At 50.8% G+C, this 16099-nt stretch overlaps 5 protein-coding genes across 5 annotated transcripts; 3 read left to right on the top strand and 2 right to left on the bottom strand.

The window, feature by feature from the left end:
* Positions 1–585: 585 nt before the first annotated feature.
* M438DRAFT_268015 (uncharacterized protein) lies at positions 586–3343 on the top strand (the record flags this gene model as incomplete). Its single annotated transcript, XM_029900219.1, has 2 exons — positions 586–753; positions 818–3343. 2 exons carry the CDS (start codon positions 586–588, stop codon positions 3341–3343), a joined length of 2694 nt encoding a protein of 897 aa, XP_029763176.1.
* A 1063-nt stretch (positions 3344–4406) lies between these two features.
* On the top strand, positions 4407–7277 carry M438DRAFT_313803 (patatin-domain-containing protein). Its single transcript, XM_029902578.1, has 2 exons — positions 4407–4893; positions 4950–7277. The coding sequence occupies exons 1-2, from the start codon at positions 4612–4614 to the stop codon at positions 7032–7034; spliced, it is 2367 nt and encodes a 788-aa protein (XP_029763175.1). The 5' UTR covers positions 4407–4611; the 3' UTR covers positions 7035–7277.
* Positions 7278–7719: 442 nt separating this feature from the next.
* Positions 7720–9960, bottom strand: M438DRAFT_313801 (uncharacterized protein; the record flags this gene model as incomplete). The annotated part of the gene is made up of 3 exons (XM_029902577.1): positions 7720–9201; positions 9250–9562; positions 9783–9960. 3 exons carry the CDS (start codon positions 9958–9960, stop codon positions 7746–7748), a joined length of 1947 nt encoding a protein of 648 aa, XP_029763174.1. The 3' UTR covers positions 7720–7745.
* A 289-nt stretch (positions 9961–10249) lies between these two features.
* On the top strand, positions 10250–12608 carry M438DRAFT_395251 (general substrate transporter). The gene is made up of 7 exons (XM_029909202.1): positions 10250–10614; positions 10667–10743; positions 10795–11550; positions 11708–11783; positions 11838–12146; positions 12198–12322; positions 12385–12608. The coding sequence occupies exons 1-7, from the start codon at positions 10522–10524 to the stop codon at positions 12557–12559; spliced, it is 1611 nt and encodes a 536-aa protein (XP_029763173.1). The 5' UTR covers positions 10250–10521; the 3' UTR covers positions 12560–12608.
* A 493-nt stretch (positions 12609–13101) lies between these two features.
* M438DRAFT_332802 (concanavalin A-like lectin/glucanase) lies at positions 13102–13980 on the bottom strand (the record flags this gene model as incomplete). Its single annotated transcript, XM_029903544.1, has 2 exons — positions 13102–13216; positions 13280–13980. The coding sequence occupies 2 exons, from the start codon at positions 13978–13980 to the stop codon at positions 13102–13104; spliced, it is 816 nt and encodes a 271-aa protein (XP_029763172.1).
* Between the last annotated feature and the right edge of the window lie 2119 nt (positions 13981–16099).

Here is a 16099-nt window from a genome sequence, read left to right as displayed (position 1 = left end):
CAGGAGTCGTTTCATGATGCGGGAGTGTCAGCCCTCGTCAGCCGAGAGAGAAAACGCTGGAGAAGATCACCGAACGTCCTTTTTGGCGCCGAGAAAGGGGCTTCTTGGGTGTGCATCACGCTCTTTGAGACACGACTGTCAGCCTGCGATGGCCAGGCCGTTAGCTGTATCCTGATACACCTTCTGAAAACGTCAGTGCAGAGGGTATAGCCTGTATAAATGCCACCATTATCGTCAGGCGATGGAGGAAAGATTGTGGTGGAAATCTAGACCCAAGAATCGCCAAGCAGATTCCACTTTCAGGGTCCAAGCCACGGCGCAATCTACAAAAAGACGTGGGCACCCCACGGGATCAGACGTCAACGAGTCAGAGGCATTCCTCGATCTTTGATATTCCACCAGCGTACTAATATCAGCCCTTCCTTGTCCGACCTTTTCTTGTCGATCGTCGAGTATACCGAAGAGACGACTACGCATACAGAGATCGGTTCGGGTAACTTCTCCTGAGCCGGACTACCTACATCGAACTCGATCAGCTTCCGGCAGAATTCAATCTTTATCATCACTCAACCAAAATAATCCACAATGGCTGCGACAGTTACAGCTTTTGTGACGGACACCGTCACAAAGACGATTGCCATGTCCGCCACGGCATCTTCGACTGCAAGAGCGAAAGCACAAGGTGGTATCCTGGAAGGCGAAAATCCGACACATTATAATCCCAAGGATCCTATCATCATATTCATCATTCAGGTACGCGTTGCATTGGGAGAAACTCATGGCTCGTGAAGGTCGCCTACTGATTACAAGTTATTAGGCCGGTGTTATCATTCTATTCTGTCGCTTGTTGCATTGGCCTCTGTCCAAGATTCGGCAGCCGCGTGTCATCGCAGAGGTCATCGGTGGTGTCTTGCTCGGTCCCTCAGTCATGGGCAGAATTCCAGGGTTCACAGCAACTATTTTCCCGGCGGCTGCACAGCCAAATCTCGCTCTTGTGGCCAACCTTGGCCTGGTACTCTTCCTGTTCATCGTGGGCCTCGAAGTCGATCTACGCTACTTAGCCAGTAACTGGAAGATTGCATTGAGTGTCGGTCTGGCCGGTATGGCTCTTCCGTTCGGTCTTGGATGTGGTATCGCCTACGGTCTCTACCATCAATTTTCGGACGAAGACGGAACCGAGCCGGTTGCATTCGGCACATTCATGCTATTCGTAGGTGTAGCTATGGCCATCACTGCCTTTCCAGTGCTGTGTCGTATCCTCACTGAGTTGAAGCTTCTCTCGACTTCTGTTGGTGTCATTGTTTTGTCAGCTGGAGCTGGCAACGACGTTACCGGATGGGTCCTTCTCGCTCTCTGCGTCGCTCTGGTCAACTCCGGAAGTGGCATAAGTGCCTTGTATGTTTTACTCACAGCTCTCGGATACACACTGTTCCTCTTCTTTGCTGTCAAGCCAGCATTTACCTGGGTTCTTCGACGTACGCGTACGTTTGAGAATGGACCATCTCAGGGGATCATCGTCTTGACTCTCCTGATTGCGCTCGCTTCATCCTTCTTCACTGGCGTCATCGGCATTCATCCTATCTTTGGTGCTTTCATGGCTGGATTGATTTGCCCTCACGAGGGTGGTTTCGCAATCAAGGTCACAGAGAAGATTGAAGATCTGATTAGCGCTCTGTTCTTGCCACTCTATTTCGCTCTGTCTGGTCTATCTACAAACCTCGGTCTGCTTGACAGTGCCATCACCTGGGGATATGTCGTTGGTGTTCTGGCCGTCGCATTCATTGGCAAGTTCGTAGGTGCCTCGTTGGCTGCCCGTGCGAATGGAGTTGTCTGGAGAGAGAGTTTCACCATTGGTGCTTTGATGAGTTGCAAGGGTCTTGTTGAGCTTATTGTGCTGAACATCGGCCTGCAAGCCAAGATCCTGTCTCAGAGGACATTCACAATCTTCGTTGTCATGGCACTAATCACCACATTCATCACTACGCCTTTGACCATGGCCTTGTATCCTCCTTGGTACCAAAAGAAGCTAGAAGCTTGGAAGAAGGGCCTGATCGACTGGGACACAGGCAATCCGATCAATTCTGGCGACGATACTTCATCGATTGTCGCTGCGAAGCTCGAGACCAGCAAGATTAAGACTCTTTTGGTCCATCTGAGACTGGACAACATGCCTACTCTGATGACTTTTGTCTCGCTCCTTGCTGCACCTACCAAGTCTGGCGAAGCAGCTGTAAGGCAACATCCGATGTTGGCTGGAAAGAGCGCTAGCGTAGCAGAATCTCTCAAGGCCCCAAATCGTCCTTTGGAGGTTCACGGCGTTAGAATGATCGAGCTCACAGACAGAGATTCATCCGTTATGAGTGTTTCGGACGTCGAAGAGTTCCACTGGAAGGATCCAATCATCAACACCTTCCGCAACTTTGGCCGACTGTACAACCTCAGAGTCTCGGGTGAGGTTGCTATCGCGCTCGAGTCTTCTTTCGCGGAGATAATCACGTCGAAAGCGTCAAACGAAAACTCCGATCTTCTTGTTCTTCCTTGGAGTGAAAGTGGAAGTATCAATGAGCAGCAATCATACAATGGAACTCCAGCAACACCTCGACGTCTCGAAGACACAAGCTACGTCAGCTTTGTGGCAGCTGCCCTCATATCCGCCACCACCAACACGGCCGTACTCGTCAACCGCGGTTTCGGCGGCAGCGCAGTGGCACATCGCCCAACATTGTCTCGTCAAGCGAGCAAAGTAAGTTTGTCAAACGATCGGGGACCTGCATCTTCACCCATCATGGACAAGTCTCACCACATATTCATGCCATACTTTGGCGGAGCTGATGGCCGCATGGCGTTGCGTCTTGTGTTGCAACTTGCTGAGAATCCCGAAGTCACCGCCACAGTTGTGTTCTTCGACAGACTTGAGGGCAGTGGCTCACCGGAAAGCAAAGAGGCTGAATCTCACGGTTCACCGAGGGAGATAACACGAGAAGGTTCTTCAAGCTCGAGAGAAGGAAAAGCCGGTGCTGTCGCACGGGTCGAGGATAGTGATGAATCTTTCTTCGCCATGATTCAGAAATCGTTGCCGGTCGAACTATCCTCAAGAGTGATCATGGAGTCTGTCTCGTCTCATTCGCCCTTGGAAGAGGCAATCGCAAGAGCACAGATCGAGGTCGCGCAGAACCCGAAGAATGCAGGCGACTTGATTGTTGTCGGCCGAAAGGACTTGTCCAACGAGTTGGGCAAAGCATGTCTGGGTCTCGTTGCTCAGCGATTCGTCGACAGCGGTCTTAGAGCGAGTGTTTTGGTCATGCAAGCTCGACCGTCTCACACGTCTTCCGAGATTTTCTGATTGAGAAACAGCGGTTGCGGTTTCTTGCTCATTCCGAATCGAGGGCACTGTTTGTGTCGAGATCCAATGGACGCGATACGTGCGTAGGTATGGCGCATGGCGATAGGTGCTCATCATGGAAGCACGGGCTCGAGAGAGGGGCAGTGGGGAGCTACAAACATCATGGCATGATTTTACGAACATATGGATGGAACCATCTGGGGGAAGGTGTTATTGGACGGAATAATGTTTTCGGTTGAAGTTCGATGACCTTTTGCCTATATACCTTTTGATCTCTTTGCATACTTGCTCTCATACCCAAGTCGCTCTTTTCGAACGTGTCACTCGAAAAGCAATCAGGACGTGAAGTCCGGCCTGCGTAATCAAGGAACAAGCCCCGTAGATACTTCTTCAAGGTACAACTGCAGGCTACGAGGTCTTTCAGCTCCCTGCTGACTGGCTAGTCGCTCCGGCAGATGCAAGAAACCAGATCATCTGCCTTGTGGCCTCTAAAAAGTGATACACCGCCTTCACATGCTACACGGGCGTCTTCGCTCATTAACCCGATCCGGTAGCGAATGAGACGGTGAGACCTAATCGTCTTTGCTACATGCTGCGATACTTTGCTACAGGGAGACGAAGGAGAGGAATAGGAGGCCTGAAACACGGTCAATTTGATCGACGGAGATGTGTTGTGAGGCTGCAGGAAGGCGGGCTGAGAGATGGCAGGTCGCATGCATTGCGCGCATGTGCCTGCCTTCCTCGCAAGGGTTGCCTGTTAGGCATAATTATACTTTTCGAATCTGATGCCGTTCCGCGCGGTGCCTGGAAGTTTTAAGCTTCAATCAAATATTTTGTTTTCTTATGGGAAGAATCGATGCTGCCATGTGTGAGTTGTTGCACAAAGTTGTTTGTGTCTTGGAAACAGAGGTGGTGAGATGGAGCAGTCTTGGTCGCCCTCGCTTATCGGAAGTAGTCAGATCAGGAATATCAGGCACCCTCAATCACCCCTTGTGACAATTGCCATGTCTTCAATATCTATGATTTAGGGTGTGCGCCGGTGTAGACGCTAGACCCCTCACACTGTCACATGGCCGTAATTTCCTGTGACAACGTGGAGAAGGAAGAATTGTCGTCATACCCATAACAAAGTCTATAACAAGAATCTCTATCCCTTTGCTGCCGCCTCACCACGCACCTAGTCACCAACACAACACACACACATGGGGCCGGATCTGAATTAATCTTCAAGGATCGCGCTCAAAGCATTCGATGGCTCCCACGATCACATGGACTTTTTCCATGACTCACTAGTTCTACCTGGCTCGTCGTCGGCGAGACTAGCACCGAATAATGCGACGGCAAACAATTCATCCTCTGCTTCCAGAGCGACAAGATCCAATGGAGGAAGCACGCGCATATCTCCCTCGCTGATACGAGCGCTTCGGGATCCTTACTACTTGGTCGGCGCCAGACCCGTTGAATCCGGCAGTCATCGACAAAGAGCCGAAGGGCCACAACTGGACGACAGCGAGTGGCGGAGGCAGGTCTTGAATCTGAAAGTCTCGCAGGTATTTGACCGCTCCTCCACCATTGAGCAAAGACACGACTGACATGTCAATGACAGGCAAAATGCTACACGGACTGGTTTTCGGCAGCTTCGGAACTGGACACGCTCGAAGGCAGAGACGCCTGGAAAGAGGAAGAGGAATGCGATGAATACGATACCGCCTTGCTCAAGGCACGCCTACAAGAGCTGGAGGATGCACGCATCAGCTGCGACGCAAAGCGCATGCTGTTCCTGGCGCGAACCTCGTTGACAAGAGACCTTGGGAACATGGGTGATCTAAGATTATACAAGCACTGCAGAGTCGGCACAAAGGCTCTCATCGAACGCTACATCTCTGCCGCCTTGGAGATGCTCGAGACGATTGTCGACATGTGCTCGCCCGCGAACAAGAAAGATACGTATGTGGACGTCAGGGAGGTCTACGAGCAGCTGTTGAGTGCTAGACAGGCCTTTGGAAGAAGTGCATTGCTACTTTCAGGAGGTGGTACTCTCGGAATGAACCACATAGGAGTGCTCAAGACGCTTTTTGAAGCCCACTTGCTGCCTCGCATCATCTCGGGCGCATCCGCTGGCTCCATCGTTGCTGCCGTTCTTTGCACCAAAACGGACGACGAGATTCCACAAGTGCTACGTGACTTCTGCTACGGCGATCTGGACGTCTTTGAAAAAGAGGGAGAGCCTGAAAATGTCTTGAAAAAGGTCTTCCGCTTCTGTACCAAGGGCGCGCTGTTCGACATCTCCAACCTCGTGCGTGTCATGAAGGATTTGTTGGGAGACATGACCTTCCAAGAAGCCTACAACAGGACAAGACGTATTCTCAACATTGGCGTATCGACAGCTAGTCTCTACGAGCTGCCAAGATTGCTAAACTACATCACCGCTCCAAACGTCATGATCTGGTCTGCTGTCGCCACGAGCTGCTCTGTTCCATTTATCTTTTCTCCTGCTCAACTTCTAGCCAAGGATCCACGCACTGGTCTCGAAGTGCCATGGGACCAGTCTCCGCAACGCTGGATTGATGGCTCGGTTGACAACGACCTGCCCATGACTCGCTTGGCCGAGATGTTCAACGTCAACCACTTCATAGTTTCCCAGGTCAATCCTCATGTTGTACCCTTCCTGGAACGAGATGATGAAATTGCCAATTTTGGATCTCAAACCTCTAGATTTTCTCTGGCCGCTGGACCTGGTTGGCTTCGCTCTGTCGCCAACCTTGCCAAAGGAGAGGCACTCCACCGCATGCATGTCCTCGCCGAACTAGGCGTCTTACCAACTACCATGTCCAAAGTCCGATCGGTCTTGAGTCAACGCTACTCAGGCGATATCACGATTTTACCGGAAGTCTCGTACACGCAATTTCCACGAGTCCTCATGAATCCGACACCCGACTTCATGTCACGCGCCATGCTCAGCGGAGAAACAGCTACGTGGCCAAAGCTATCACAGGTTAGAAACCACTGCGCCATCGAGCTGGCTCTTGACGTCGCGGTTCAAAAAGTACGATATGGTCTTGTCTTTTCACCCAGTCAAATCGACCTCCGTCTCAATGCCTTCGCTTTCACCGCTGCAGCGAACGAAAGTCAAATCCGCCATGCCCGACGAGCTAGCCATGGCAGTCCCCCTGAGAGTGAACGACCACATCTCCTTGCCGTACCACCTACATACTCTCTACGCAAACCTAGTGCAGCGCACACTTCTCATGCCTCTAGTATCTTCCACGCACCCAAACACTCCGGCCACGACGACTTCGCCTCGGGTCAAGAAACAGCCGTCGACTCCGAAGACGCAGATTGGTCCGACTCTTCCCTAGAACCACACTCGCCCCGTCAAACACCAAAACTCTGGCCTCCCGTCTTTCTCTCCCGCTCCCAACCCGTGACGCCAAATCTGCATTCCAAAATGTACAATACCTCTTCTCCAGCATTGGTGTTGACCAGACTGAACAAAGACGGTTATGGCGGAGATGAAGACTCAGGGGCATTAGTGGCGAGCCCTATGGAATATAAATCTGTATTCCAGAATGCCAGGCCCTCTTATGCTGGGGAGGAAGGCTATGATGTTTCGGGGACTAGGGGTATGGTTAGGAGGAAGAGGAGTTTGACTACTGGGTTTAGGGGGCTGTGGCCGCCTGGGAGGTCGTGATTGATCATCTCGATGGTATTTCTTTTGTGTCTGGCTGGGGATGGGTGGCATATTCTCGGTCTACTGGCGTTTTCTGGGCATCTTGGTGGGTGCGCATGTTTGCTTAGAAGTTTTTGGGTACACAGGCAACGGGTTGAGTCGGGATCATGGATTTGGCGTTTTCTCCTGTGAGGGCTGGGAGGTCATTATTATACTATCCCTAAGAAATATCTCATCTATCACGAAACAATATTTCTTATCTCTACCTTTTTTTCGTTTTCGGTTCGTCACTCCCACATACTGAGACAGCTTCGATCAGCGCGTCCTGTCTCTGTCTGCTCTAAACTCATTACACATGGGAGATCCGACCGCGATGGATATCTTGTCGTTATTGTAACACGGATTGGGTGGTCGCGATCTGCTGGAGCTGACGCGACGTGGCAGAATCTCACCGCCTTGTTCCACATTTTCGATCCCTCACCTCTCTTTCTTCTTTGACCCTCCACAGCGCATTGCTAAACTGTCGTTACAAGTTCTAGCAATTTGACTGTCACTAGCACTGCCTTCAATTGTCTTTTGGAAGGAATGGGGGACTAGCTCATTCCCCGTGCTGGTATGCTACTCACACATATCATACACAATACGTCGAGGTGTCTGATATAGGATACAACGAGTTCTGAGATTGATCTCGGCGACGATATGGTTGACTGTTCTCTAGGGATCTACGAACTTCTACTTCATGGCCTCTTTAATCCAATCAGGGATGACAGGCTTCTTCTCCCATGCCTGACGCCACCTCTCTGTCCAACCTTCCGAGGCTGGCATCGCGAAGACAGCCGTCACAAAGTACACATCTTTACCGACCTCAACATCCATGCCTAAAGCAGGCAACACCGTGCGAGCCTCGATCAAGTTCGAGTTGGCGTCGACATCAAGCACCTTACCAGATCTCGGTGCTTGCAGGTCAACTATACCGACAGCTCCAGCTTCCGATACGGTCAATGCAGAAGCTTGACCAGCCTCGGTACCTTCATTGTGCGAAGACGATGACAATGCGCCGAGTGCGCGTCCGGTGGCTTTGGCTGTTCCTTTGATAGCAAAAGCGCCTTCGTAACTCTGCAAGCGTCTTCCTGACTGGATGTGATGTACACGCAGATGCCAAGATGGTGCATCATCGGTTGGTGGAAGCAACCATGTGCGGACTTTGACGTCCGACCAAGGTCTCATTTCTGAGTAGAGGTACGGCGAGCCATCCTTGGTACTCAGCTCGGCGTTCTCAACATCGCGGCGCATTTTCCACATCTCGCCCTCATCGTCACTGAGAGCGAGAGCAGATTCTGGAACATACTGCTCAATAGTATATCCACCAGTGGGCACGCTATAGCCGAAGGAAGCGCTGTATGCAAAGTGACCATACTTGGCTTGTGTGGACTTGAGCGGGTAATGGCATTTTTGACCTGATGATAGCAGGAAAGTGTGTCCGGCTTTATGCACCATGATGTGCAAAGGATACTTCAGAGCCTTGATTTCCGGAAGTAGAGAAGACGACGTCTTGAATGGGTGCGCCTCTTCTTTGGATGTCCAGAATGGATGCTCTTTTGGCAACGCTAGAGGAGCGAATGCCAGCATACACCAATACGGTGAACCAGGGGAGTTGTAGTTCTCTGCCAGGTAGTAGTTCGGATACGTGTATCCGATGTTCAGCATACCGTTAGGCTGGAAAATATCTGGATGTTTTGACCACCAACGCAAGTTACGGAGAAGCATGCCCTTGATCACACCCCACGACAGAGGAGCCGGTGGCTCGACATCTGCAAAGGCAAGCGCAGACCAGAAGCCTACAGTCGCAAAGCGATATGTCAAGCTCCTTCCGAATGGAATAGCATGTCCTTCAGGATCCATATAATGGGCAAAGTCGAGTGAATATTTGCGAGCTCTCTCGCGATACTCTTCGGCTCTCTTCGGATCAGAGTCGCCTGCAAGCTTGGCATATAGCAGCTGGAGATATTGTATGGCAAATGATCCAGAGTAGTAGTCCATCTGTGTATAACCTGCTGGACCATCGTTTGACCAGCCGTCGCCCCTGTGGAAAGTATCCAAATGGTCCATGTCAGCCTCCAGACGGGATTGCGAGAATGGTGCTCCATTCTGCTTCAGGCCGAGATTTGCGAATACTCTGAACCAGAGCCTACATCTGTTAGTATCAGGGTCATTTTCAAGCACAAATCTTGCTCACCAATTCGTGTTGGGCATTTCCTTGTCGTTCATGCTTCCGAGCCAATTTGCGATATTGTCCTTCTGTTTGTCGGTCAAGGGATCCCAGAAGTCTTTTCCAGCGATGGCCAGGGTGAACCCAATTGGGCACGCCTCCACCATACGCTGGTCGAGATCCTCCATGTTGCCCCAGAACTCTGGGCTTTCAGGGTCTGTACCTGCGATAAGACCTTTCACCCATAGATCCGACTTGCTGTAAGATCCCCCTGCAAGGAGTGGTGCAAGACCCCATAACGGACGGGCGAATCCTTCAATCTGAGCTGCTGTCTCGTCGACTGCATCACAAAATCAGTTATTCCATACGGTAAAAGTTAATCCGGACGAAACAGAGGACGGAGAATCATTCTACAGCCTTGGGGAAGTTCACTGCCACATTGACTTGGTGATGTATACAAAGAAGCTCCTCCTACTGGCTTGGCTCTGTACCAATCTCGTGCCTTGGCGAAACTGTCTTGCTGCATCTTGCAACCGCTGGAGAAATTACTTGCTACTCACATCTTGTTCCAGAGCCGCCAACTTTGACCAATGCCTTCTCCGGACTGAATCCTGCTTCCAATGGATCTAACAGCGAGGCGCAGGCTGCGGCGAAATCATCACGAGTGACCAACGCATTCTGCGACAACGGATGCAGCGGGAAAGGACGGTTCTGACTTGCGGCTTGAGCTGTAGACATTTTGATGAAAGGAACGCTTGCTTCACCTGAATACGTCTTGGGAGTGTGTTCTTCTTATTGTCAACGTGGAGTTTCTCCGCCCCGCTTGCTCTTTGCCTGAACGCTTCGGCATGCAGACCACTGATGAGGAAGGAGCCGGTGACGATCTATTGGTATACCACACGTGATGATGGTTTAGCCTAAAGCGCTGATGGTCTTCATCCGGATCGGGTTCTCCAAAATCACCCCACCCTCCCCCACGAGGCGCTAACGTACCCCGGATTTTAGTGCTATCGCGCATCAACTCCCCCGCCATTCAGAGAACAGCGTCCTTCAAGTCTTTGTATGCGAAAGTTCATGTCTTTTGCTTGGAGTCCTGACTGCCCAGAATCGCCCAGACGGGCCAAGTATCGTCGACAATGTCCACGAATGAATGGAATGCAGTGTTGCACACGCATCCGGGGGTCTACTGGCGACTGATATATTAGAGCATGTCCGATCTGCCATCGTTTGGTTTCTCCTCAGTTCATCAGTGTGCGACTCGACTCAGCTCTATACCATTCAAGTGACTTTCCTTCCAAGATGGGTCTCCTCCAGAAAATCGTCAAAAATGATGCGATGAAAGAGGATCCACCAGAGATTTATGGTTGGAGAGTCTATTTCTTGGCCTTCTCAGTACGAATACACTCCATCAAGACGTTGGCACTCAAGACTAACAATGCTTAAGGCTTGTTTTGGTGGCATGCTGTTTGGTTTCGACAGTGGCATCATTGGCGGTGTTCTTACTCTTCCCGCATTCAAAGCGTAAGCGTGGTGGACTGCTCAGTTGATATAGCTGCTAACTCGTTTTGCCAGTAAATACAATCTGGACAAAGCTACACCCATTGAAAGAGCCAATCTACAAGCCAACATTGTCTCGACGTTACAATGTGGCTGTTTCGTCGGTGCCTTGGTCGCCTCATACATTGCCGACAAACTGGGTAGACGCAAGGCACTTCTCATGGCTGGTGTCATTGTTACAGTTGGCAGTGTCTTCCAGGCTGCAGCTGACGGCCATATTGCTCTCATGTACGTTGGCCGTCTGATCGCTGGATTCGGTGTCGGAGAAGCGTCAATGGTCACTCCTCTATACATTTCTGAGAACGCACCTCGAGCCATTCGTGGAGGACTCACTGGTATTTATCAGCTCTTCATTGCTACCGGAACTATGCTTGCCTTCTGGACAAATTACGGTTGCAACAAACATCTATCTGGCCAGACGACGTACATTGTACCTTTGACTATGCAAGCTCTACCAGCAATCTTGCTTTTTGCATCAATGTTCTACTGTAAGGAGTCTCCAAGATGGCTCGCTCGCAAAGACCGCTGGGATGAGGCCTCTGCTGTTCTGTCCAGAGTCAGAGCATTACCCTCTACTCACCCCTATGTTCAGATGGAGCTTCGCGAGATGCAAGAGCAGCTGGACCATGAGAGAGCTCTGATCGGAGGTGCTTCTTTCAAGGACTTGATGAGAGAGATGTGGACTATTCCCGGAAACAGAAAGAGAGCCATCATCACCATCTGGCTCATGATCACGCAACAGATGACTGGTACCAACGCAATCAACTACTAGTAAGTACAAAGGGCACAGGCTCACATCCACCCCCTTGCCGTGGTGCTCTCACCCTGGAATCTAGTCTCTGAGGGCATTTCGAGTGATATACGGCGCTGCAACACACAGCCCGATGTACCAATCACATCTTATAACAGCTATACTGACACGTACAAGTTCTCCTCAAATCTTCATCAATGTCGGACTATCGGGAACGGATGCTGGGCTCTTTGCGACTGGTATCTATGGCGTTGTAAGTGAAACTTTGTTTTTCGTGCGAAAGGTGCTAAATTGACATCATTCTCAGGTCAAAATGACCATGTGCGCTTGTTTCTTGGTATTTGCAGCCGACTCTCTCGGTCGTCGCAGGTCTCTTCTCTGGACTTCAATTGCCATGGGTTGCTCCATGCTGTACGTTGGCCTTTACGTTCGCATCAAGCCCCCGGTCAAGGGTGCCGATATTCCTCCAGCCGGATACATGGCTCTTGTCTGCATCTATCTCTTCGCTGGCTTCTTCCAATGGGGCTGGGGTCCTGTCCCTTGGATCTACATCTCTGAAATCCCCACCGCCAGATTGCGTAGTGTCAACGTCGCTCTGGGCGCTTCCACACAATGGGTAAGTGCTATATCAACCTTGTGCTTTGCGGACACTAACTTGCTGATATAGCTCTTCAATCTCGTGGTGGCTCGAGCAGTGCCCAACATGCTCGCCACAATGGGCAAAGCAGGCTATGGTACCTTCATCTTCTTTGCCACTGCTTGTTTCCTCTCTTTCATCTTCGCCTGGTTCTTGTAAGTCTCTCCTCTCCTTCATCTTCTGCTTCTACGATGTGACCGTACTGACTTAAACATAGTATTCCCGAGACCAAGGGCCTCTCGCTCGAGAAGATGGACGACCTCTTCGGTGTCACCGAGTTGGCCAAGAAGATGGACGACGACGAGGGTGCTCATGATGTGACACCCCCTAAGGACTTTGAGAAGACTCAGCATGTCGAGGTCTCGCAGGTCAACAACACTGCTAAGCACTGAATACTAGGGGAGACAGAAGAGTTGGAAACGAGATGATGGATACAATGGGATGCTGTTGTGGATTTTATAGTGAACTATTGGCATATAATCGATGTAATTTCTGCTACTTTTACCCCTGACAAGCATCTCTTGTGGTTGTGTGACCGGATCATAATGAATTAAGGGGTAAGCGGTCTCGTTGCTAATTATTGCTATCTCCGTCATGGGCTTGATTTGCGACCGCGTACCTGCTGCAATGCAGCATCCACCCGCTGCGTGGCTATCGACCAGTGAAAGACCCCTTGAATAGCACTCTCAGTGGTGAATCAAATTCATGTAGAATGTCTCGTATGATTTTCGCAGGTCCGCGCAGATCAATCCTTCTCGACAGCCTTGCTAGACATGATTATAAACCGGAACGGGAAGAATATCAAGATTCGAGACTGCTGGTATGGTGTAGTGCGTGGAACGTGGTCTTTTCGAGACTATGGGCAGCAAGTATGTAATGATCTACCCTTCAGAAGACAATATAGCCAAACCGCCACACAGACATGGATCCCTGCTCAAGAAGCGCTACCACAGGTAGTGATACTCGTACGGTTGAAGTATACATCGATAGACTTGATGTGAAGGACAGCATCCTTGGCTGGAGGGCCGTAGGTCCAGTAACCGGCGTTTCTGCATCCAGAGTCAGCTCTAGTCTCGACACTACATCATGACACTGCATTAATAATCACTTACGTCCAAGAGTTCCACATCCAATATCCGCTCGTCCTAGGCACGAATTTGGTGTAGGTCTGCAGAAGTTTGCCATCCACGTAGTAATCAGTTCTTCCAGGCACCCAGTCAATACGGTATTCGTGGTAAGCAGCCGAAGTATCTGCAACAACACTGCTGTTCGACATAGCGTTGTCTCCGTACCAGTCCTGGTTGGTAAAGTGTGCGTAAGTGGTATTTCCAGTCTGGATTTCGATGTCCGCCTCATTGTTGTCATCACTGTAGAAGAACATAGCACTGACGGTGCCCCAGACATTGGGTGTCTTTGCGACAGTACGCATGCTTCCGTACATGATATCGTCGTATGCGGTGGTGATCTGGGCACTTCCACAAGGACTGTCGTCGGAGCATGTTGCTTGGCCTCCGGGAACAGTCAAGGTGAGACTGCCGTCATTGGCGTCTACACCGACGTTGGCAGGGTTCCATCGCACACGAGCCGGGCTACCAGTGCGATCGGTGGCTTTGAGGGTGAAGGGGAACTTGTTCCAGTTCGTGACAGCGATGCGGGAATTGAAGGCCCCAACTTTAGACACCTGATAGAGACATCCGTCGAATGGTGCGGCGGGCGATGTAGTGACACGCTTCTCAAGAGGCGTGGCATCACTGGTGGCAATGAGGCTGGTAATACCAGTTACCCATGATAGAGCGGATTTTGAAAGATGCATAATGTGAGTTGGAATCGTGTGAAGTCGACTGCTTGATGAGAATTTTGAGCAAACTGTGCGGCTACACCATACCTTTTATATAGCTCCGGTACACATAGACCATCGTATATCCTGCTTCGTCAAGTGCTTGGCCTAGTCGACACTACTTTGCAAAGCATCCACCAGAGCAGTCTGGTCCCATGCGGCTTTCACAACTAATCGCTAACACTCGAACATCATGGTCGTGCGTCCAGCACGCTACTACTCGGCACTTCATCAGGACCCGCTAACAGCGCCGTCCATGCAGTTGAGTGCACGATTCGACGGACGTGACAATTGGCTTGCAGAGGGCAAGCAACGCGAGATGTTGTTGAAAGCCGGATACTCCTGACCGTTGTCCAGACTTGCGCCCCATGACTGCTCGAGGGAAACGGTGAACGCGTTCTAAGGCGTTTCGCGTCAACGCGATCTTGAGTCGAGGATACGGGTTGCAGCAGACTCGAATCTCGAGCCTAGAGAGTGGAGTCTTCAATCAATTTCGGGCATTTGTTCGGCCGTAGGCGATGTCGACACTAGTTGTGCGAGTAATTGTAGCGTAGAAGAGAATGCACGCATCATGCGAGGTTAGTCGTCTAATGGCAGAATCTCACCGCCTTCTTCAGCATCTTTTCGAGACCAGGGTAACCCTGCTTGAAATCGTCGTGCTTCAACTCCATTCCCAGAGCTCCTTCCAGAGTCAAGACCACATGTGTGAGATGGAAAAATGAGGTTTCTCTCATAAGAACGATGCGCGCCGGGTAGTTGGTCAAAGTGGCTCAAGATATGGGCATTCCGAAAATTTGAGTGCATCGCACCAGGCTTGGACACCAAGATCGCATTCCTTTGCCCCCTTCTCTGTTCGAAGACATTTGGTCTTGTGGTTTCAAAATGGTCCAGCGAGCTTCAGTAAATTGAATAGCAGTCATTTCGATTTGGTCTCTCATACTCTGCACTGTTTCGTGAGGAAATCAGAGAAGAGCAGATATTATAACGTGCACGTATCTAGTCGCTACAAAAGCGCGATGTCCAGTTGCGTCTTGTGAGCTCGGACACGGTGACTGATTTCTCTGGAAATGTTTCTTTCACTCCCGAGAGATCGAGAGCTGATATGTCAGTGCCTCGTGCTTTACGACAAGATTCATGTAATTTCAGAGGACTTGCCGGGCCCGGCGCGCGACATGCGGTTCACGGCAGGGCCAAGTCAAGTTGATGCAATGGCGGGGAGTTTTCTGAAGAGCAAACATCACTCTCCAAGGTTGTGCCGAGTCCTGGAGTTCTTAGAGCCGTTGACAGGTGCATGCAGGGCGTACCCGAGGGATCACAGACGTGACGATTCAAAGTTCGGGTTCCCCTGATTTGTGTTTCTAAATGGAGCGACGATGTCGCAAGAAGCATCTGACGGATCAAGATGGGAAATGAGATGTCGTTAATCTTGTGTGCTTGATTTAGAGGATGACATGTAGAGTTAGATGAATGGTGCTTTTGATAGCAAGGTAGGTGGTTAAGCCACGCGGCAGAACAACCGAATGGGGAAAGAGACCCTGACAGCGGTCGAGCTCGAGCCTCGCGACCGTTTGGGAAACACTTTCAGAGAGTTTACAGTGCTAAGTGTGCTCAGCCCCATCAGTTAATATTCTGCGTGAGCTTGGCCGGGATCTCGCACAGTCACAGCCTCACGGACTATTATTGTCTATACATACCTCTGAAGTCATTGTCGTTGTCATTGTCGACTTGTATATATCAGCGAGGGTTGTCGCAAGTCGTGGGTTGCAGCTTCCTCAGTCAGCCCAACAGCTTAGTGAAACATCCCTGGTTCGCACCTTCTCTGGTTCGCATTCCCCTCCTTGGCAGCCTCGGCGATGGTGTAGGCCTGAAGCACCGCAGCAATCAATCGACTCAGCAGTCAAACCTCTCGCAAACACGACTTTTGCTCGCTCTTTTCCAGTCACTCGTCACGCAGCTACTCGCTCTTCCGCTCGTTCGATCCTTCTCTCCGCACGCGACACACCGCCTCCTGACACTCCTGACACAAACGCCTTCGAGTCTCGGCCCAACGCCTGACCTCCTTGCACAAACACTCCTGTCCAACACACCGCTCGAC

This window comes from Aureobasidium pullulans, assembly GCF_000721785.1.
Source record: "Aureobasidium pullulans EXF-150 unplaced genomic scaffold scaffold_4, whole genome shotgun sequence".
Classification (NCBI taxonomy): Eukaryota; Fungi; Ascomycota; class Dothideomycetes; order Dothideales; family Saccotheciaceae; genus Aureobasidium; species Aureobasidium pullulans.
This window is presented reverse-complemented; position numbering and strand designations above follow the sequence as displayed.